General features: G+C 44.3%; 1 protein-coding gene and 1 pseudogene across 1 annotated transcript; both read right to left on the bottom strand.

Annotated features, from left to right (window-relative positions):
• Positions 1–305: 305 nt before the first annotated feature.
• Positions 306–1,198, bottom strand: LOC123049708 (heavy metal-associated isoprenylated plant protein 28). The gene is made up of 2 exons (XM_044472593.1): positions 811–1,198; positions 306–709 (listed from the first exon to the last, which is right to left on the bottom strand). The coding sequence occupies exons 1-2, from the start codon at positions 932–934 to the stop codon at positions 462–464; spliced, it is 372 nt and encodes a 123-aa protein (XP_044328528.1). The 5' UTR covers positions 935–1,198; the 3' UTR covers positions 306–461.
• A 4,624-nt stretch (positions 1,199–5,822) lies between these two features.
• On the bottom strand, positions 5,823–10,496 carry LOC123055879 (regulator of nonsense transcripts 1-like; annotated as a pseudogene).
• Positions 10,497–15,233: the final 4,737 nt, after the last annotated feature.

Here is a 15,233-nt window from a genome sequence, read left to right as displayed (position 1 = left end):
GTTCAATGCGTGTGTTGCGTCGCGGGGCACGGCTGCATGTGTCAGCTGGGAATACGCGTCTATACCGTTTGCTATACGCAGAGGGAAGATACGGAAGTGTATTTAATTAGCACGAATCGCGCGGCAACGTGCGGCGTGGATACCGACCGCGCATGATGGCATGTCCACTCGCGATTATTCGCATAGATGTGATTTTATATTTTTTTTGTTCTTTATACTACCATGACATGATGAATAGATTGGAAGTTTTCTCGAAAATCTATGTCGACTGCATGGCAAGGGTTTGCCAACCAACAGATTACCCAAAAGACAAGAACAGAGCACATTTATTCGATATGTAACATCATGCGCTACTGTACCAAACTACCAGCAACTCCTGGCCATTCCTGCAGTGCAACACGCACGCGGCCACGCATGCAGCAGGCACCGAGACAAAACATCACGCTCGCGGCCTGCTGCTGTTACAGCCGGATCATGGGGAAGAGCTTCTTCCACGACTTCCTGCTCCTGTACGCGGCGAACGCTCGCAGGTAGTGCTTCGGGGCGTCCCCCAGCAGCCTAGCGTCCTCGCCCAGATCCGGCTGGTCCGCGCCCCAGAACCGCGCCGCTCGCCGCTTCCGCCGGACGGCGGCCAGCACGTCGTTCCGGTTGCATATCCCCCACACCGTCACCTTCTGCTGGTGGTAATCCACCTGAACCGAGTGTATCCCTGCAAGTAGCAGCAAGCTTAGCATTCATGCATGGCCGCCTCAACGTTCCCATTGCTCAGGCGGTTTATCCCGTAGAAAGGTCCTATGACATGATGCGTACCTTTGAGATTCGACAGTGCCTTCTTGATCTTCTTCTCGCAGCCGTAGGAGTAGAGCGGCACCTTCATCTCCACGTGCTGCGCCTCGATCGTCCCCCCGGCCAGCACGATCTGCAGATCACCCATCGTATTCTAGCTAGCTACTAGCTCTCAAGAATAGCAGTGTGTCTTCAAGAACTCGATGTTAGCTGATCAGCATTCAGCGGTGTGCAGATAAACCTCGAGAACGGCATACCCGGCACTTATATACACAGGCTAAAAGGCGACGGAGCTAATTGGATAATCTTGCAGATCCCGGCGCATGTGCGCAGGGGCCTCGTCATGGCACCATCGACCTCACTTTTGAGCGCGCTTTCATTTCTGACAAACCATGATCCAGACTCGGTGTCCGTTCTGGTGCAAAAGAGATTGGGGATTGCGTGGAGTGAGTGGCGACCTGTCGGCGTAGCGTTGGGCTGACGAGGCCGGGCGTTTGCGCCCATGTGAAGTGTTGTGGAAAGCGCCGGATTTGGAGGGTGGGGCGGAGGCGATGGCGTCGTGTTGGGAGGATTTGGCTTTGGCTTTTGAGATTGTCGTGGAAGGACGGCCTGATTGGCTGATTGGTGAGAGGGGGCGTTAAAGTGGTGCAGGTGTCACGCTTAGATTCGTCGTGGGAGCTTGTCGTTGTTTTCTTTTTCACGTGGATGGTCCTCTGTTTCTCATGGCTCGTCACTTGGGAGCATTTGGATCATGATCTAAGCTTTATACTTTTTTTTCCATGATCTAGAAAAGGCATGCCCATACAGCCATACTCCATAGCACATTTTTAACTTATTTTGAAACCAAAAAAGAAACAAATATGTTACTACCCTCCAATATGGAACAAATTTGTTCCTTAGTTTGTCAAAACCGTCTAAACTCAGTTCATTGCCTCCACTGAAATTGGTTTCTATGATGATGTAGAGGCGGTTTGGTGCAGCGGCAACCCAACCCACAAAGAACCATACAGGATCTTTCAATTTTTGAACTTTTTCTTTTGAGAAAATTGGAAGATAAAGCCATATTAAAACTTCACAAAGTTTAGAAGAATAAAATTATACCTATTTTAGGAAACTGAAATAGATAAATTCCGAATAAAGGAAAAAGTACAAGGAAAAACCAAAGCGGTTGAAGAAAAAAAGTTTAGAACAATATTCATTTTTTTAGGAATATATCCAATAAGGCATTAGTAGATAGTACTATCTAAAGTTCTGTAGATACCAAAAGCAAAAAAATTCATAGATGCCAAAGCACAATTTAGTTAGGACTCTATTGCTTTCGTGCTAGTGCTTTCAATAGTATTTTTCCCATTCCATATAAATAAATAGGTGATATCTGCTAATACATTTCTCTCAACATGCAAAACATGTCACATCAGTAGACATGGCACTAAACATGGATGGAGAAAGATTCAACTATTTCGGCTCATGATTTTTCTAAAAATGTTCGCATATTCAAAACACTGTTTGCAATTAAAAAAAATGTTCGTAAAATCACAAAAAGCCCATGATTCTTTAAAAAAGTCCATGTATAAAAATATATTAATTAAAAAATGTTCATGCATTTAGAAAAATGTCCTACAATTTTAAAAACAGTTCGTGAATTACAAAAGAGTTTATTGTTCATAAAATGTTTGCTGACTCGGAAAATGTTCATACATTTCAAAAAATGTTCGTGAATTTATATGAAAAAATCGAAAAAATGATCATCTATTCTAGAATTGTTCGCCGATTCAAAAGAAAATGCTTAAAAACCGTTCACAATAAAAAAAGAATGTTTACAATTTTAAAAGAATGTTTGTAAATAGTAAAAATGTTCCCAAATTTGTAAAAAAGGTCACGAATGATCGAAGGTGTGTAGTGAAACATGACTATATACCCGCGTGAATTTTGAAGAATTAACTGCCGGGGTGGATTGGCATATTAGAGTATGTTTTTAAAAAACTTTTCTTGAAATTCGGAATAATTCTTTGAATTACCAAGTTTTTTGACAACCAAGATATTTTTTTCAAAATGTGAACATTGCTTCAATTTGTGATAAATTAAAAAAAGAAACGTTTTATTGCATTTGTGAACAAATTTTCAAAATCATGCGATGAGATGGGAACAAAATGTGGTCATCGCCATTGGAGATTGTGATTTTTTTTCTTCCATTGCAACGCATGGGCCCTTTTGCTAGTATAAATAAATAGGTGATCTCTGCTAATACATTTCTCTCAACATGTTCAAACATGTCACATCAGTAGACATGTCACTAAACATGGATGGAGAAAGATTCAACCATTTCGGTTCTACTATGCTATATATTCAATAAATGTTACAACTATACACTAAATCTTATGTATTTTTAGTTTATTTCTTATATTATTAATACAAATATTCATGTTTCATGCAACTAAATCTCATCGGAAAAAATCCAATCAATTTTTGCAGCAATGCGCAGGGTATCATCTAGTTATACAAATAGTGGATCACTTTATGGTACGGTGCTGCTCTATGGCACCACTCACGGTTTATTTTTGTGTTATATGATTAGATATTAATTAAGACAAAATAATTAATCCAATAATTTTCTTTTAGCATAATGTTGTGGTTTGGCGATGGGCGTGATATTCTCACTCAATAGTTAATACTCACCATATTTCTCACTAACTTGCTTTAGGAGTACCTAGAACTTTCCTTAGATGTCTTTTATCACAACTATACAGGATAATTTTGAGAATATCATCTTCCTAGGCAGTTCCACTTGAGGGGAACACTTCTCTACACCCAAAGGCTCTCCTTGCACCGACAGGAGAAAGGCCTACTAGAGAGCTATCGAAGATGCTTCTCCCATACAAGATCCTTAGCATAAGAGCTATCCAAAGGAGCTAGAAAGACCAACGTAAATACATAACTACTTAATTTCCACAATGTAGCTTATATATTGTTTCCGCTTACATATTTGTGGAGCAAAATTCAGCGGCAGGCCGCGAGCATGGTTGAGGTGCCAGACTCCTTCCGGTGGATTTGATCAAAGGCGGGCCGCTATTCGGCGAGGTTGGCACACCGGGCATTATTTTTCGGCCTTACCATGATGCCCGACGTGCGAGAAATCTGGAGTTCTTGGGCCCCTCCGTAGCTCAAGTTCTTCGCAAGGCCGAGGCTGCCACATCAAACATGCTGCCCATTGTGCTTGCGGGAGCTGGAGTCCCTGGATCACTTGTTCAGTGCTCCTTCACGTGTGTTGTTTGGTTTGATGTGCTGCAGGTTAAAGGATGGGGGGAGTTTCACTACGATGGCGCAGGCGCAAGTGGTGGAGTGGTGGAAAGCAACGAGCGAGGCGGTGCCGGAAGGACGGAGGAAAGAGGTGAATTGCCTCATCATCTTTGTCATGCATTCCATTTGGAAAGAGCGGAACAGTCGTGTGTTTGACAAGGTTACTAAGACGAGGAGTTGGGGGGGGGGGGGGGGGGGGGGTCCGAACATAAAAACATCCATTTGCGGGTCAGCGCTGGAGATGCCCTTAGATGGCATATTGTTGACATAACATATATGCATGATTTGTTCATGGGGAAGGGCTGCATCTTTAGGAAAAATAGTTGGTGGGTTGTAAATGTTTTAAAAACTAGATGATACCCAACACGTATTTGCGGGAATGTTTTGTAGTATATTTTAGTGTACGGAACAAGAATATTTGGATAATAATATGATAACTAAAACTGAAACATACATATTACTTATTGTGTTTGGTCATTGTACAATTGAAAAAAAAATATAGCATAATATAATGGAAGTTCCCACACATGTTTGCATGTTGAGGTGAGTTTTCTTCTATGGTTGCATGTTGAGGTGGTATCCTTGCTTGATGAAAGAAACTAATATAGTGGATGGGTTGAGGGGTCAACAATATTTTTTTAGGGAAGTCAACAATGTTTGTTACTGGACTTTAAAAGTTAGTGTTAGGTTATTATTATTTTTGCAATAATTACAGTGCACCCATTAAGTTCCTTATCAGAATGGGGGTAGAGGGATCCAGACCTAGCAGAGGTTCGCAAAGCATGGATTGTGAGGCTACATCTTTCTCAGGATTGTTTGTACAGTTGTCCCAGTGTTATTGTTATTGTTCCAAAGTGTACGTAATTCGTCCCTTTCTCTAGGGGAAACGTAGTCTTTAAATAGAAAATTGTGGATTTGATTTCAATACTGGATTGTTCGTTTTCAGATTTATTGTTTCAAGCCTTGTTGCAAGTTTGCAACATTAGTATCGCCCTATATACGTTGACTCGTTGATGACAACAGCAAAGGTAAACAGAGAACTACGCAGACACGTACGCAAGGATGTAAGCTCTCTAGATCGACAGACACAATGAAAAATCACAACACAATAAACCGTCAAGTCCTAGGAACTCGACCACCTTACCTTTTTGGCTTCACCTATAAAACCTCGAACCTATAAGACGGATGATGCCGTGCGATACGAACAGAAGGAAAAAGGTAGCGCCATTTCTACCCTTAGCACAGCTATCATGGCCACAAAGATGGTTGCCGCGGCGATGGCCGTCGCCATCCTGGCCGCGCTCGCGGTGGCCGTGGCGGCGACGGACGGGACGGGGCCGAGGAGCTACTTCTCGTCGTGGGACGGGCCCGCGTGCACGGGGCGCATGTCGAGCGCGGGGAGCTGCGGGTGCAGCCCCGTCCACTAACACGGCGGCCACGAGTTCAACTTCCGCGGCGAGACGGCGACGCTCTACAGCGAGCACGGTTGCGCCGGCACGCCGTACCAGGTGTTCGAGGACACCCAGGCCTGCGGCGACTTCGGCTGGCGCAGCATCCACATCGACTGCTAAGCGCGTGACCGCGCCGTGGTGCACTCCGGCGACCCGCTCTATATATAGCTTACCCCAAAATAATGAAGTGCACGTGTCGTGTGTGATGAATAAATGTCTGAATGTCTGGTGAGAAGCTGTTTCGGCAGTTCAAAAGGGAGACAGAGATAAGCTGTTTCGCGCCACATTCTAGCTGCATGCCAATTAAGAACGTTTTGTCCAGAATAAAAGTTCCATGTCGATCAGTCTAATAGCAGAATAACAACGGTACGCTACTGAGCTCGAGTGATCAAACGAGCATCAAGCTACATAGGTTCAACAAAATATACGGCATCTCACGACAGCAGCCATGCCATACCAACGCAGGTGGAAGTTTCTTCAGCAAAGCCCAGGTGACACAAACATCATGCCTACAAACAACAGCGCGTACTATTTCGGGGCTCCTGACATCTCATGAACGGTATTTGGACCTTGATTTCTGCATATAAAACACGAAAAACGTTAGCTCACACTTGCCAGCAACCGGATTTGTCAGCGCTTTGGTCTGACATGTCCGTATGATGAGCAGTTTTCAGAAGGCTTTTGGTAATACCTGAAACCTTGGCTTGCTTATATGCAGCGAGTCCATTTTCACTAGATTATCAGCATCATCGAGCTCGATGACGGCCTTGATTACTGCATTTGACAGATCTTTATCTTCATCGGCATCAAAATAACAATCTCGGTCTTGGGCATCTTTGACTATCTTCTGCCAAACAGACTTGCTGTTGGATAAAGTCCTCCCATTTCCTACTATCCATAAACAGTGCCTGACAATAACAGCAACAAATAAGTTACTACCGATGGCATTAGAGAGCCACATTGGTCCTCTGCATGTTTGTGACATAAAAGTGATACAGTGGATTCATATTTAACACCGTATTGTAGAAGAATTAACTGTCAAAGTTAAATTTGGAAGACCACAAGGAGTATATAATTTAAATTCATTTTATTCGCAAAAAAAAATCATTTTGCAGGTACCCTGGAATCGAGCAACCAAAAAACTTACTTAGCTCTTGTGAGAGCCACATTGGTCCTCTGCATGTTTGTGAGAAATCCAACAGAACCAGCTTTATTGCTCCTCACTGTTGATATGATAATGATATCTTCCTCTGCGCCTTGGAAACCATCCACAGATTTCACTTTCACAGAGAAACCATCACACCTATCGTAGGATTTCCCAAGTTTTTCAGAGATTGCTCAAACTTGAGCATTATATGGGGACAGAACACCAACAGAGATTTTGATTCCTGTAGAGAATGACTCTGCAATTGAGGGGAAAAACGAGCTATTATACATGCAGTGAGCCAAGGACAAGCTACTAGTGGCTCAAACTGCAAATTCACACTGACATATTTCTCTTATTCGCAGCACATTCTCTTGCTTTCAGGACTTTCTTAATCCATGTTTTTCAATGGAGGTCATTTGTACAAAAATCGAGTGCCAAAACTGAAGAATTAATATTGTTGTTTACCTTTGAACAACCTCTGCACTATCCGCGAAACTGCAGCAGCTTCAATTGTGTTTCTCAGGCTACGCCCGTACTTCTCAGTTGTTTCATGTCCTCCATCTACATTTATGAAGGAGTATGACCCAAAGATTTTGCTTCCTAAAAACCTTTTTTCATAGCTCTCAGTAGAGACATTGGGACCATCAGATATCTTGCCCTCATAAAATGTAACAACTGGAAACTTGCTTATTTTTGGATGCATCCTGTATTGCACATTGAGAAGGTGCTTACTATAACCCAGCATACTTAACCTCTAAAAAACACTTCGCCCGAATTTAGCATTGTCAGATATCTACATAATCAAATTACATGTCAATACATCGCATTCAAAGGGAAAAAAAATGGAAGAAGAGAATAGTCAACACATATAGCTTACTTTGCTTTTCACCAGAGCAGGTAACTGATATTCGTCTCCGATAAAAACAGCCTGCTTTATGCCAGGCAGCAGCAAGGGAATTAAGGTCTCACACTCTTTGAGCTGTGCAGCCTCGTCGACAATTAGCAAGCCAAGATTCAAATTTTCAGGCTTCTTGACCAAACATGTATCTGATGATGAAGGGGAATTATCCATGGTCACATTGTATAATCTGAAAGAGCTGAAAACTGTACAGAGAATGCATTCCGCTCTCTGCAGAAGATAGAATTGAACTCCCCTCCTACTGTAAAAATCTGGAAGAATAAAGTTTTTGCAAAGATATCTTAATCCTTGCACACACAGGGATCTAGCCAGCTTGAACTTGGATTTACTGCATGTGTTAGTCCGCACACAGGCTAGCTTCTCAGGCCAGGAAACAGGATTACAGTCCTCTTCTACTTTGCCCTCAAGAAGTTCCTCTGACCATATGTCATCATTACCCCTGTCACGATTTATCAAAGGATGGAGAATTTTGATTAATTCAAGCACTTCCAGCATACACTGAAAGATCTGCGCTGCTTCTGATTTTCTTGGATGATCATTATATAGTTTCTCAATGCAACAGCGCAAATCCTTAGAAAGTTTGTTGTATCTATCTTTCAAATAATTCTTGAATGGTACTTCTCTGAATGCCTCCATCATAGCTTCATAGTCATGCCATCCTTCCTTATGGCACTCTTCTTCCTCGTCTTCAGCCCTGTTATGGATCGTCTTGCAGAACAGAGAGAAAGGTGCGACAAGCTGACCTAAAGGATAACATGGGGGCGAACAATGCCCATCCTCGCACATGAGGGGTTTGTCCCCATGCTTTTCAGACATCTCCTTTTTCATCTCCCTTTTTGTAAGAATATGCTCAATATGCAATTTGTACTTGGTCACTGGATTCTCAAGAAGATCTATCAGTGAGCACAAGCAATGCCTCCAACCACTGTGTGGTACGAAACATGGCAACAACCGCTTTGCACGTGAGTCAAGAAATACCGTAGAAAGATCATGACTATCATCTATTTTCATCCTCTCTTTATTTCCAAACAGGACAATGTCATTCAAAAAGCAGACGCTACCATCTGATGACTCTCTAACAAGCCTGACAATTCGAGATGCAACTTCCAATACAGCAGTATTTGTCGGAGCACAGGTAAGTGTCTTTACGCCCTTGATGAGCATTGCCCACAGGATAGTGCTGATGGTTTTTGTTTTACCTGTCCCAGGGGGTCCCCGTATTAGTTTTAGGGAAGGCGAGTGGTTCTCCATTACTGAGACACAGTCTGCCACTGCATTCAGCTGTGAATCATTTAAGTCAAACTTCTCAAGGCCAAGACCATCAATAGATTTACGAGTGAAGCATTGGGATATCTGGGAGCATGACGAGGTATCATGCACTACCTTCAACAGGAGAAACGGGCAAGTAAATCAATTATTTAGAATAATATCTATAGAAACCACACATTGCATAGGAACATATGGGAGTTATCGCAATCGAAATTAAGAAGGATGTGATTAACATTTTTTTCTGGAACAAGGATATGATAAACATTACTGCCAATGTGATATAAAGTGGAAGCAATAGAAAACTAATGTTAACGCAAAGGAATTCTTGCATTGGAGAGCCTTAGGTTGACAAAACAAACATAAGCAGACAGGAAGAGCATGTGCATGTCCATGTACTAATATTACAGTACAAACTTATAAATCCAATATAATGCACATAAACGTTGATATCAGGCATACCAATGTATCAAAAAGGACCTAACACTTATTTTTGCACATAAACAACTGGCATACCTTTAGCTTGTATGGCCACACCAGATTAGCGATATCAGAAGCTTCCATATGCAGGCACTTCCATATACGGTTGTACGTCATCATATTTATGAGAAACACAGCAAATGATGGCGCCAAAGGCGTTCCTGTTTCTGGGTCTACTTCAACGGGAATATTGGATGAAAACCGAACGATGCAAAAATTGGCTGGGAAATCTCCATCTTCTTTGTCTCCAGATTTCAGAACTGAACCGAAAACATATGATGCCTTAGTTTGTCTCAAATCAGACACATGCTGTGGTTTCTGCAAGGACAAAATTATTATGTCCCCCTCTTTGGGATTGTATGTCTCCCTCAACTTCTGATACTTTGATGGCTCGGAAACCTCAAAACAGAATATTGATTTCTCGTCATCAAACTTCTCCACCCAGATTATTTCTATAAAGTTTGCCTGGGCATAACCGTCCAATGATGAAAAGACATCAGCATGTACTTCTTCAATGAGAGGGAATGTGAATGAATCCAAATAAGTGGGCAATGACATGAAGGTATCCGGTATGCTCTTGACCTGCGGTGAGTATCCATATGACTTAATCAGTTCTCATTCGAAGTAAAATCGAAGAGCAATCAATGATCAGTGTGAGAAGAACAATGCAATATACAGTTCAGGTGAGGTGCACCATAGTGGCATGCAATCACCGCAGTACAAATAAAGAGCATAACTTTTTTGAGAAATCAAGATTCAGCAATGGACTAATTACCAGAACAAAAATACTCAAGCCTATTAAAATGAAAAACCACCATGTGCACAAATTATACACCTAAGTTACAGTCTTATCATGGATGGTTTCTTCACCTGTGGAGATTTTACCGAAAATGTTCAACTCGATTGAAAGCAATTCTTATTTATTTATTTATTTTCCCGGGGGGGGGGGGGGGGGGGGGGGGGTTCTGCTTGGCAAAACAACAAGCACCTACCATACAACCTCCGGTAACCGCCGTCCGTAACGCGCAGCTGAGTAGATTATTATAAATGAGAGACTAGTAGGCAAAGGTTGGGAGGTCATCACACAGCAGCAGCCTCCGTTGGAGAGAGGAGATCGACCCATCATCTCCCCGGCGAACGACGGAGCACAGAGAAGAGGAAGGGGAGAGTGTTGAATGGGTCTTGCGAGCGACTTTTTCTTTTGAAATGGGAGGGGATTACCCAACAAGTTGGGCCGAACAAGCCTCGGCCCCTGAAATCGTGATGCCCAGATGCCGAACTACTTTTGTTTTGACTTGTCAAAAAAAAACTTCTGTTTTTGACAGATTTTTTGTTTTATTACAGGGCTGACCTACTTTAGTTATCCACTCCCTCCGTTCACAAATATTAAAATGTTTTGGATATTTCAATATGGTCTACATACTACCGAAATGAGTAAAAAAACACAAAAACATGTCTATATACATCTGATTCAGAAAAAAAAATTAAAACATCTTATACTAGTGATTGGAGGGAGCACATGACAGTGAATCTCGGGCATACAGCAAAAGAGATTTTAATAAAAAAATAGTAGCATATTATGTGTCCTAAATAAAAGAGGGTATACCATGTTCTCTACTAAAGAGCTATAGATCCCTGAAGAAAATATTAGTAGGAAATTGAAAAGTACATAACGCAAGTTTATTACAAGAAATCTACAATACAATTAGCTATACAGATATTATGAGCACCTAAAACCTTTGGTGTGGTTCATCTAAATATTCACGAAGATAATAATATTTTCGAAGTTCTCACTGCATTTTTTTTTTGAAACTGCATTCATTTGATTTGGTTTTACTACAGAAAGGAGTGCCATCAGTTCAGCCAAATGAACAGCAGGATGGATAACGAGACCACTCAAGCTCCATTCAGAAGGGAAAAAAAACAAGATCAATGAAGCCCGGAAGAACGAAAATGTGTGGAACCACAGTGACCGGGTTAAAATGCTGACCCACTCCTGAGCATGCATCTGTGATCTGTCCTACAGTATCTTACAAGCAAACAAGGTGAGAACTCAAGATCAGATGTACGTCACCTGCTTCCTGAAGAGGTCGCTGTTGAAGATATCTTGGACGGACCAAGAGAATATTTTGTTCTCCAGGTCGCTAAGATCAAACCGGCTGAGCGCCTTGTCGTCCTTCTTCACCGAAGCCCAGTAGCTACGCACATCCTCCCTCTTCCTCTCGGTCTTCGTCTCGTCCTCTGCACTCTGGAGCTCCTGGTCCATGGCACTCATGGCGCTCTATCTTCCTACTGCCGCTCTCCTCGCCTCAGACCACTTGCTAGCCACCACTACGAGAACCACAGACGCATGTATTGGGACTTTGGGAGGCTCTGCGAGAGTGTACGAGGCCGATGGAGTTCCCGAGCTTAAAGTGGTACACTGGTGTTGGTTGATATCGTCCGTGGGGGTTCCCGAGTCGAAGTAAATGTAGCCAGGTGCCCAGGTGCGAGATTGGCCGTGTGCTTGAACCGTCTCACTTCCCGATGGGCGCGTGCGGCTGAGTAATGAAAGTAGCAAATCGAACGCAACATTTCCCGGATATGCCGCGAGGCTGCAGCCTTCAAACCAAATGCAAGTTTTATTCTAGATGAACCAAACGCAAGATTTTAGTACTCGCTTTCTCATCTTAGTACCAAAAAAGTAGTTAGAGCAATTCCAATGGGGCAACCCAAACGAATGGCGATTTCGTTCGCTTTTTGTCTGTTTGGGTCGGCCGCCCGCCCGGCGTCCGCCCTGTTTTATGGGTCGGCAGCGCGCCCAACGCGCCGACCCATATGTGCCGGCGTGGCCGGCTGGCCGCCCAATTTTACATTGATGATTGCATTCAAATATATTGTCAAATGACATAGTTTAATCCGAATAAAATAGTATAGTTTTACAAGCCGAATGCAAATAAAAATGTTTCACATAGTTTTGCAAACGAATAAAAGAAGATACATTTATTGGTTACCAACATGAGCCCACATATGCTCAACCAAATCATTTTGCAGTTGCACGTGAGTTTCCCAATCACGCATGTCATGATCAAATTGGATGAACTGTTCAAACGTTGTCGCTCCTCCATGCTCAGGCACACCATTCTCAGCTTGAAACTGAAACCCTTGATCGTACAGACGTTCCGGACGCTCGTCTTCTACGATCATATTGTGCATGATCACACAAGCAGTCATCACCTCCCATAGTTTCTGCGTGCTCCAGGTATTAGCAGGATACCGAACGATGCCCCATCGAGATTGCAAAACACCAAAGGCACGCTCGACATCCTTCCTAGCACTCTCTTGTTCTTTGGCAAATCTTTTCATCTTCTCTCCGACAGGGTTGGGTATTGTCTTGACAATAGTGGTCCACTGAGGATAGATACCGTCACTCAGGTAGTATCCTTTGTCATAGTTGTGGCCATTGACAGTAAAGTTCACCGGTGGTCTGTTGCCTTCGGCAAGCATAGCAAACACCGGCTCACGCTGAAGCACGTTGATATCATTGTGTGATCCAGCCATGCCAAAGAAAGAGTGCCAGATCCAGAGATCTTGAGACGCCACGGCCTCTAGTATGACAGTGCAAGCCCTGACATGGCCCTTATACCGCCCTTACCAAGTAGAAGGGTAGTTCTTCCGCTCCCAGTGCATGCAGTCTATGCTGCCAAGCATCCCTGGGAAGCCCCTACTCGCATTCACCGCCAACAAACGGGTTGTATCTTTAGCTGTCGGCTCTCTCAAGTACTCAGGGCCAAACGCAGCAATAACAGCCTTGCAGAACTTATACAGGGACTCTAGGCATGTAGAGTCGCTCATACGGACGTACTCGTCAATGAGATCACCGGGCACTCCGTATGCAAGCATTCGGATGGCAGTAGTGCATTTCTGATAAGAGGAGAAACCAATCTTGCCGACGGCATCCTCTTTGCACTCGAAATAGTCATCATAGCCGACCACCCCCTCTCTAATACGGTTGAAAAGATGCCTACTCATACGGAAATGGAGGCGGAATTTTCGATGTTTGAACAACGGGTTTGTTGTATCAAAGTAGTCCTTCCAAAGAAGGAAATGCCCGCTCTCTCGGTTGCGATTCAACGCCAGAAGGTGGCCCAGAATGGAGCCACGGAACAACAGCCGCTGGCTGTTGAGGTGGTGATGGACCAACATGGCAGCCAATATCTCCTCCTCGTCATCGGACGACGAATCGTCGGAGTCGCAAAGGAAATTATGAAAAAAGAACTCATCGGCGGAGTCCATTTTGTACCTTGGCAAACTGTCGAATAGCTTGCGGGCGTCGACAAAGGAGACGGCCGGCGAGGGGAGTCGCGGCGCGCACGGACCAGCTAGCTGCCCTGCCGGCGTCCGACGAGCATGCCGGTGAGGATCTGGCCGGGGCTGCGAGGCGGATTCTTGGTCGCGTGCGACTGTGCGGTGGGGGGAGCGGGGGTGGGAAGCAGTCGGCTCGCCGTCGGCAAGACGGCGGTGGCGGGCGACGGGGGAATGGGCGGCGTTGCTAGGCGGATGTGGAGGCGGCGGCAGCTGGCAGAGACGCCGGCAAAAATGGGCGGCGGCGTCGGCGACGAAGGAGGCGGGCGAGGGTTGCTGTTGGATGAGGGTGGGGGAGGCCAATGTGCCACCGACCAGCGGGCCCGGGGAGAGGAGAAGGCGAGCGTGCACGCGTCCGTCGCGTGTCCGCGCCGACGCAAATCCGGCTCAAAAATGGGCCGGGAATGGGTCGCCCGCGGACGAAAAGCGGACGCGCATCCATTTGGGTCGGCGCGTTGGGCCGCCTTTTGTGTCCGCGCTGACCCAAACGGACGGCGGCGGACGAAATGGGTCACCCCATTGGAGTTGCTCTTATGTTTCATACAGGTATGCCCTTATGTCAGTCAATACCTCCAATTCTATTTTGCATTTTTCTAATGATGAGATTATTCATAATGCAAATCAGTTAGGAGTTTCACTAGGTAGTAATGGTAGTGAAATTTCTAAATCCGTTAATGATATTCTGGAGCTTGAGGCGGAGCGCGCCTTAGAAATGATTCGAAATTTAGCGGCTGTCAAACATATGAACGATTTGGATATAGATGCATTGGGAGTTAGGGTACTTGATAGCTTTTGTGCGGATCTTGCATCCTCACTTCTTGAGACGGAGGAGGATGAGTGCCAAGGTTGGAAAAGGCGGTAGGCGTAAGCGAGGCGGTTGGCCTTCGCCTAGTGCGTAGGCGGTGCCTAAGCGCCCTAGGTATGGCCTAGGCGGTAATATAGTTTTTACTCGTAGTGTATTTGTGATTATTATATGGGTGTTGATATTAGTTTAGGGCATATAAATAAGTTAATTACCATCTAATGCCATTGGAATATAACCCGTTTGGCATATCAGTGTAGTATGTGGCATGATTTTTTGCTTGGGTAGGTAATTCCTTGCTTGCCCTGCCTAGGCCTCCATTTATGCCCTAGGCGAGACGTTTGGCCATTGCCTAGTGCCTAGGCGTGCCTAAGCGCCTCCTAGGCACTGCCTTTTCCAACAGAATTGAGTGCTCTATTTGCCCAAGGGATTCCATTCTTGCAGATACTCCGGTGGTTATGTCCATTGAGCTCGGTTGTGAGGACCGAGTAGAGGACCAAAACAAGCTTAAACGCAAGTGGATACGTAAGATTTATCCAGCTTCGGCTGTGCATATAAGTGCTAGGATCCGGACCACTAAAAAATTTCATGATGAAATATGAAAGGAAGCTTTTGGAATAGCAGAGGTCTTAAGGACTTGGCTAAAAGAAGGTTTCTAGCGGATGCATCTATAGAACACAAGTTGGAATTTATCGCCCTCTCCGAAACTGGAAGGGACAATTTTACTCCCCAGTTTCTTAG

Source organism: Triticum aestivum, chromosome 2D (assembly GCF_018294505.1).
Source record: "Triticum aestivum cultivar Chinese Spring chromosome 2D, IWGSC CS RefSeq v2.1, whole genome shotgun sequence".
NCBI lineage: Eukaryota > Viridiplantae > Streptophyta > Magnoliopsida > Poales > Poaceae > Triticum > Triticum aestivum.
The sequence above is the reverse complement of the archived record's forward strand: the minus strand, read 5'-3'. Positions and strand labels throughout refer to the sequence as shown.

Coding starts and splice junctions, on each gene's coding strand:
- LOC123049708 (XM_044472593.1), bottom strand. CDS start 934: ATGGGTGATCTGCAGATCGTGCTGGCCGGGGGGACGATCGAGGCGCAG. Junction 710..810: donor GGCACTGTCGAATCTCAAAG/GTACGCATCATG, acceptor TGCTACTTGCAG/GGATACACTCGGTTCAGGTG.